We start from the raw sequence: 8,413 nt of genomic DNA on the forward strand, positions 1-8,413 counted from the left end.
GCACTGGGGTCCACAGCACACTCCAGGGATCCTGTGTGACATACATGTACTTTGTCCCCCCAGAGACAGGGGCATTTTCTCTGGCTGCATACTTTGTGATGGCTACTCACTTAGAATGACTGTTAATGTTGGTCAGCAAGATGACCACAGTGCAGTCTCAGTGGTGGCACCCTTTCAGTAACATATGACCCTGATTTCTGATTTTGATATGAACTCAAACACATATTAAATTACNTATTTTCCATTCCCTCTTCCATTCTGTGACTACCTATCTCATGCTATAGAACATCACATAAGGATGACCATGTTGACCCCCTGGCCTCTGTGGATNCCCTCTTAGCTTCTGAGTCCCAAAAGAAAATGTGCAGTCCTGTGCTGAGGGGACCAGCTCTACCTGCAGGTCGCTAGTGCCATGACAGTTGAAGTGTCAAACAGACACATAGTTCACTGTGATCATTGGTTTAGCTGAGTCTTGTGTAGATTTCACTTTGTCTTGTTAATTGTGTGATTTCTTAAATCTTCCACACATATCCCCCAAAAGCACATGTGACCCGTCACCCCAGATCTGAAGGTGATATCACCCTGATTGCTGGACCCTGGGCTTCTACCCTGCTGACATCACCCTGACCTGGCAGTTGAATGGGGAGAAGCTGACCCAGGACATGGAGCTTGTGGAGACCAGGCCTGCAGGGGATGGAACCTTCCAGAAGTGGGCAGCTGTGGTGTTGCCCCTTGGGAAGGAGCAGAGTTACACATGATATGTATACCATGAGGGGCTGCCTGAGCCCCTCACCCTGAGATGGGGTAAGGAGGGTGTGGGTGCAGAGCTGGAGTCAGGGAAAGCTGGAGCCCTTCTGCAGACCCTGAGCTGGTCAGGGCTGAGAGCTGGAGTCATGATCCTCACCTTCATTTCCTGTCCCAGTCCTTCCCAGAGCCTCCTCTATCCACCAATTCCAACATGGTGACCATTGCTATTCTGGTTGTCCTTGGAGCTGTGATAGTCATTGTTGCTGGGGTGGCTTTTGTGATGAAGAGGAGGAGAAACACAGGTAGGAAAGGACAGGGTGTGCATTTTCTCTCAGCCTCCTTTAAAAGTGTGCTCTGGCAAGGCGTGGTGGCGCACACCTTTAATCCCAGCACTTGGGAGGCAGAGGCAGGAGGATTTCTGAGTTCAAGGCCAGCCTGGTATACAAAGTGAGTTCCAGGACAGCCAGGGCTTCAGAGAAACCCTGTCTTGGAAAACAAAAAAGCAAACAAACAAACAAACAAAAAATTGTGCTCTGCTCATCAATGGGAAACACAGCCACACCCACATTGCTACTGTCTCTAACTGGGTCTGCTGTCAGGTCTGGGAACTTCCAGTGTCAAGATCTTCCTTGAACTCTCACAGCTTTTCTTCTCACAGGTGGACAAGGAGGGGACTATGCTCCAGCTCCAGGTTAGTGTGGGGGACAGGATTGTCCTGGGGACATTGGAGTGAAGTTGGAGATGGGAGCTCTGGGAATCCATAATAGCTCCTCCAGAGTAATCTTCTGGGGGCTTCAGTTGTACCATGATAGGAATACACACACGTACATATGCATATATATTTGTTTTGTTTTACCCTAGGCAGAGAAGGCTCCCAGACCTCTGATATGTCTCTCCCAGATTGTAAAGATGACACTCTAGGGTCTGATTTGAGAGGGGCAATGTGGATATGATTGGGTTTCAGAGACTCCCAGAATCTCCTGTGAGTGAGCTGTGGGTGGTTGGGATGTTGTCTTCACAGTGATGGGTCATGACTCTCATTCTCTAGGGTGAAGACAGCTGCCTGGAGTGGACTGAGTGACAACCAGTGTGTTCAGCTCTCTCCTGCCTGTGACATCCAGAAACCTCAGTTCTCTTTAGACAACATTGTCTGATGTTCTCTGTGTTCCTGTGGGCTCAATGTGAAGAACTGTGGAGCCCAGCCTGCCCTGCACAACAGGACCCTGTCCCTCCATTGCTTGGTCCCTTCTACAGTCAACCTTCCAGCTCCAGCCAAACATGGGGAGACATCTGCATCCTGTGAGCTCCATGCTGCCCTGAGCTGCAGCTCCTCACTTCCACACTGAGAATAAGAGTCTGAATGGGACCTTGATTGTTCACATCCTGACCTAGGGTTGATTTCTTGTTAATTTCATGGATTGAGAATACTTAGGGTTGTGGTTTGGTTTGATTTTTTTTTCAAGAAATAAATGGCAGATGGAGAACCTTCCAGAATCTGGGTCACTATGCTGTGTGTATCTGTTGGGCCAGGATGAGGCTGTGTCAGCTGAGTGTGAACAGGGCTGTGCCAGGTGTGCTCAGTCCGTTCTGATCTGTGATAAGGTCATTCCTAGGCTGTGTCACCTCTGTGTTCTGCTCTCTCCATCACTATGAGGCACATGCTGAGAGTCTGTGATCACAAGGACACAGGGAAGGCCTGAGCCTTGCCCTGTCCCCAGGATTATGAGCCCCCAGGGCTAAAGATCAGAGATGCAACTAGAGATCCTTTGATGTGCCAAGTGTACAAGACAATTCACCCATTTCCCCCCACACATTTGTTGTAGCTACTAATGATGTCATGTTGACGCTCCCCTGGGCTCTCCCTGTCCCTGCTACTCTGGTGGTTTCTGCTTCTCCTTCTCTCCAGCTTCTCTTCCAGGGCTCTCAGGTGTAGGATGTGATTTTTTTGTTGAACTCCCAGGTGCACATCCACAGGTGAGATAATTGGCTTAGATTTTTCTAAACCCATTTTCAATAAGGGTTCTTAAATGCTTAACCTCCTTTATCGCCCACCACCCACCAGAAGTGAGAAAAGGAAAGGACATGAAGACGGGGGAAGTTCACCTGTTTACAAATGGTTCTTCAGAGCAAATCCAGTCTGCACTGTCAGGATATCAGCAGTCCAGTTCACAGGAATCAGCAATGACAGCTCGATGCAGAAGCCAGGAGGCTCAGCTGTTTGCTATTTAGAAGTAGTTCCTTGGGGCAATTTCAATCTCCAATTGTCAGGATACCTGCAGTCCAGGTCTGCAGTGTCAGGATTGCAAACCCAAATCATCGGCTGTGTCAGGACCCAGCAGAAACTGCCAGGCCTCCACCAAAACGGCCCGAGTCGGCAGAAATGACCAGGAGAAGTTCTCTGCCATGACTCTCAACAGAGTGAAGATCAATGAAGATGAAGACTTTAGAACAAGGTAGCATTGCAAAGACAGCTATGCAAGCCCACCATCACTGTCCATTGTGTCCTATTAAACTCCCTCCAAATATCACCTGTCCTGCTCATAGGCCTGAAACAATTTAAATTATGTAATATTTATACCAATAGGAAACAGGAGGCATAAACTGACGCACAAACCTGCCAGGTCAGTGAGGAAACTTTATTTCCTTAACTATATAAGAGACACCTATTACAAGCCCAATTCTACACCTAAACTGCCAGCTCTTTAGAGATCTCTTCCTATCTGTGTCAATCTGATCAGGCTACTCTACCTTTCTCTTGAGCTCCTCCAAACTCAAGAGGGTTCCTTAGCTCTGATTCCTAGATTTCTGTTTTACCTGTGTCCTGCCAGATGCTTCTCTGTTGTTCCTGCAACCCAGAGAGGAAATGCCCATCACTTACCCAGAGTTCCTTCATTATCGGCTCTTCCAAGCTGTGTGTGTGTGTGTGAGAGAGACAGAGACAGAGACAGAGACAGAGAGAGACACAGAGGGAGAGAGACAGACAGAGAGAGACAGAGATCTGTCAAAGGTCCAATTATAAAAGAAGTCTAGCTCCTCCCATCCGCCCTTGGCAGGCTGAGCCATGTCACTGTCATGGGATTTTTCTGCTCAGGGATTGCTAGCTTTTTTTCACCACATTTTCTTTGGCATGAGTCCCATGGGCCAGAGTGAGAAGTCCTTCCCACATGCAGCTGGCTTTTGCTGAGGTGCCATTTCTGTTGGGTTGCTGGGGACAGGAGAGGTGTTGGCACTGTGGACAGCTCCTGCAGTGTTTCACCAAGGCTGCAGGCTGAACCTGGAAAGAAGGGCTCGCCACCATGGACAGCTCCTGTGAGGCCTGCAGAATAGGAGCCCCCATTTTTACTGCTCCTGTGGGAGGTTTTACTGAGGTGGCCTCTAGGCTGAAGCAGGAATGAAGGGCCTGCCTGCACTTTGACAGATTTAGCGTTAGGGGCTACAATAAGCCAGGATAAACCCGTTCTCCCTAAGCTGTGTCTTGTCAGATATTAAGCCACAGTGATGGAAAAGGGAACTGTATTGGTTACTTTTCTGTTGCTGTGATGAAGCATCAAGTCCAAGGAAACTTCTAGAAGGTTTACCTGGGGATTAGGATCCCAAAGAGTTAAGAGGCCATCAACATCACAACAGCAAACACCAGGCATGGCAGCAGGAACAGCTGAGAGCTCACACCTCCAACCATGCCCCTGGTGACATACTTCCTCCAGCAAGGCCACACCCCCTAAGCTTCCCCAAACAGCACCACCTGGGGACTAAGTATTCAAGTGACCAAGAATATGGGGCCATCGTATTCAGAGGACCACAGTAACTGACACAGACAGTGACACCCTAGCTCTCAGGGCAAATACGGGATCTTCCAGGTGTAGTGCCAGGAAAATGTTAGCGAATCACAAAAACCAGACAGCAGCCTATCTGAGGTAATCACAGTAGGGCATTTTTAATATGAGCTAGCTCAGGCCAGTGTACATTGTCATGCAGAACAGTTTTTGTGATGAGGAGCCCAAATATCTAACAAGGCAAGGCTTTATAGTAAGCAGCAAGTGGGGGGTGGTGAGTGTGCAAGCATCTCATTGGAGAGCTACTGTGGCCTGTAACATAATTGGTTAGTGTTTGCAGTCATATCGTAAACTTAAGTTTTGCTTCCCAGTGTATTGGTGACCGTTAGACTGAGGATGGACTTGTAACCTGGAGACGCAGGTCTTTTGGGGGACTGACCTGTAGTCACAGCTTTTCTTGAGGGTTAGCCTAGAGATTGGAGGTAGACTCTGATTTTGTTGGGAAGTAACTGGGAAACTAATTCTAGGTACCAGGCTGTTAGTTTGCCTGAGTTCAAATTCTCTAAAATGGAATCTGAATTTAAAAGATTTGACCTCTCACAGGTGGCAGCTGGCTGGCACTGCCACAGGTATGACCTGGGCAAGAAGGCTTGGTTCTCCAGAGTTACCCAAGGCAATGCTGGTACCTATCTGGCCAGGAAATGCTTTTTCTAATGTCATGGTGGGCATCTCTTGTATGTGCCAAATCCAAGAATGAAGGGACTTTCCAAAGGAAATGTTCAAACCTAATGGTCTCCAAGGGGACCATCGAGATGACTCAGAGTGTAAAGGTTCTTGCCACCAATCTTGGCTCCCCGAGTTTGAACCTTGGAAGCCACAGGGTGAGTGGAGAGACCTGAGTCCTGTAAGTTATCCTCCCAGCATCACATAGACATCACGACATGCACATCCCTACACATAATTATTAAATCAATGTAATAAAATAAAAAAGGAACCATGATGGTTTCATATTGAAGGACATGAAAACACATATGTATGTGGACACCTATGTGTAAGGACAAGTATGTAAAAATAGTGTCCAGTTTTCCTCCAGACTTACCTGTGTCCGAAACCCACATTGTGATGAGATGCAGCCAGGAAGATTGAAGGGCATCCCATGCAAGGATAATCACAGAGATTTTAAACTCTTCTATGTGTTATGTATTTATACTATTGCTTTATGTGTACCCTGTGTGAATGCGGCCACTCCCCAGCTGTGGTGTGTGTTGGGGGAAGCGGGAGTCAGAAGACAACCTTGGATACCCAGTTCTCTCTCCACGTGGGCTCTGGGGGACTAAACTCAGGTGGTCAGACTCAGTGGCAAGCACCTCTACCTGAGTCACCGCACCATCCCTAATTGGTGCCACAACCCTGTTTTTGGAGGTAATGAGAAATTGAACCCGGGACCTGCCGTATACAAGGTGGACACTCAAGTCACTGAGTCACATTCTCTATGTTTGAAAACCACTCAGCAGACATCTCTCTGTCATTGCAAAGGCCCTTACTAAAGCTTTAAGATAAAGATAAAATTAGAGACCATCTGTTAAAAAATAGAGATGGGTGGTGTACAAGAAGCACTTTTGGAACACAGCCCTCTCATCTGAGGACCTAAATCTAAATGAACCAGGCCTGAAGAGGAAATGTTTGGTTTTTTGGGGACTCAGTTGTTTCATGTTTTTCTGGAAACTGTCTTATGAGAGGATGTTTTTGCTGAAGCAGTCACGTGTTAATTTTCTGGAAGCTGCCTGGAAAAGGGGCATGTGATGTTTAGTAGAGCTTGAGAGATGCCCTCTTGAGAGAACACATGATGTTTGGATAGGGTGTGAATATAACCCAACAAATCACAGACAACACTGTGCGGCATTGGCTCACCTTACCACTCTTTGCTGGTCCTTGTTGGGCTTTGCTGATGCTGGTCTTCACAGAGGCAGCTGTGCCATTGGTTAGCATTGCCTTCTTTGCTGACCATTTCTCATAACTTTGTAGAGAGAAATGAACCAAAAAACTTCTGATGGTGTTCCGGCAGCTCCTTCCTGCTTCTGCAGACTCAGGCCGATTGGTACAACCTCAAATTGCTTCTGGATTAAACTTAGATTGCTGACTGGTGTGAACGCAATTGTTGATATCCCCACAAGGCGGATTGGACTCTCCCCAAAAAGGTGTTTTTAAACAGGTCCACACCCTCTTTACCCTATTAACATTTCCTTTCTATTTACTTTGGTTGCTGGTGAGGTAGAAGAGAGGTTAAAATATTTAAGTAAGCTTATTAAAGTAGGTTTGGGAAATATAAACCTACACAGGGCATCTGGAATGTTCCATGTGTGGATTATGTTAGCAATGCTGCATTGTTGCTGGAGGACATCAGACGTTTTTGTAGACTGAGCAGTGTGGGGACAGATTGGGAAGCTCCTTCTCATGGACTCTGTGTCCCTGAGGAACCCAGGGCTTGTGTTCAAACCTTCTCTGTAGGGTAGTTAGGAGGCTCAGGTCTAAATTAGGCCCTGTGGCTACAGAGAAAAGAATCAAACAATCAAGGCAAAAAAAACCAACATGGTGTCACTTCCGAGTAAAATTATGGAGCTGCAGAGACTGTTCCGAGGTGAAGAATGCTTACTGCTGTTCCAGAGGACCTGGGTTCAGGTCCCAGCTCTCATCCACTTCTAAGTCCAGTCTCAGAGGGGATAGGCTGCCCTCTTCTGGCCGCCTGGAAAACTCCATGCTCTTGGGGAAAAGACATACATGGAGGCAAAACACCCATAAACATATATTTTTTAAAAGAATGAAAAAGAAATGGAGGGAAATAAGATTTCTGTAAAGAGACCCTGCACAGTATTTGGGGGATCACTACAGCACGTAGGAACACCTTTAAACCCTACTGCAGGATTGTAGGGTCCCCTGCAGTAGATGTGCACACTGATCTTAGGGATTAAGCAGGGAGGGGAGAAATCGACAAAACTCCCCCTACAGAGTGGCCCCTGATGCTACTGGTCTATGGAGTCTGTGTGTTCATTCATTTATGCTGTTTGTGTTTGTTGTAAGCCTTGTTGTAGCTCAGGTGGACCTTGAATTATTTATTTTATTTTTAAAAGATTTATTATGTACAGCGCTCTGCCTGTATATGTGCCTGTCCACCAGAAGAGGACGCCAGATATTACTATAGATGGTTGTGAGCCACCCCGTGATTTCTGAAATTCAACTCAGGACCTATGGAAGAGCAGTTAATGCTCTCAAACTCTGAGTCTTTTCTCCAGTCTTGATCTTTAATTCTTGACCCTCTTGCATCACCTCAGTATGCCGTGTTGTGTGTGTGTTTGTCTTTCTGTATCTATTTCACTGTGACTGGAGTGTGGTGTTGAGTAACAATAAGGCGAGGAGCCCAAGGTGTAATCTCACTCAGAAGCTGTGTTCAGAAAGACTCGTGAAAACCACAAACCAGAGGATTGGGGGCTGAAAGGAAAATCCCTGGCTGCTTCAGTATGAAGAAGGCATAGNCGACCACAACTCCCTGCCTTCCCCAGCATTCAAAGCTCACAGCCACTTAGGTGATCAGGAACTGGAGCCTCTCCTACGCCTGTGTCCTGCTGCCCCCTGGCGGTCTCGAGCCGCATCGCAGCTCCCAAGAATCTTGGAGATGGACTGGGCTCTATGTCAAATGACCCTCCAGACTGCAGACTGCAGAGTCCAGGAACTGCTGGACAGCTTCACAAGCCCGTGAAGCTGTCCGGGTCACACTGAGGAAGGGCCACACTAAGAAACCAGGTATCCCCTGCAGTGTCCGCCACAGCACAGCATTAGTTGTTTTCCTTTTGTGGTTGCTGTTGCCCAGGATTTACCCCAGGGCTTCCTGCCTGCTG

At 47.4% G+C, this 8,413-nt stretch overlaps 1 protein-coding gene across 1 annotated transcript in view; it reads left to right on the forward strand.

Annotated features, from left to right (window-relative positions):
- The window catches only part of LOC110288770 (H-2 class I histocompatibility antigen, Q9 alpha chain-like), a gene marked incomplete at its 5' end in the record, with an annotated part of 4,547 nt that extends 2,309 nt beyond the window's left edge, over window positions 1–2,238 (forward strand). The window contains 2 exons of the mRNA XM_029473890.1: window positions 1,406–1,438; window positions 1,796–2,238. Coding sequence (XP_029329750.1) covers window positions 1,406–1,438; window positions 1,796–1,800 — 38 coding nt within the window. The remainder of the gene's footprint in view (window positions 1–1,405; window positions 1,439–1,795) is intronic.
- Window positions 2,239–8,413: the final 6,175 nt, after the last annotated feature.

This window comes from Mus caroli, unplaced genomic scaffold (assembly GCF_900094665.2).
Source record: "Mus caroli unplaced genomic scaffold, CAROLI_EIJ_v1.1 scaffold_20463_1, whole genome shotgun sequence".
NCBI classification, from domain to species: Eukaryota; Metazoa; Chordata; class Mammalia; order Rodentia; family Muridae; genus Mus; species Mus caroli.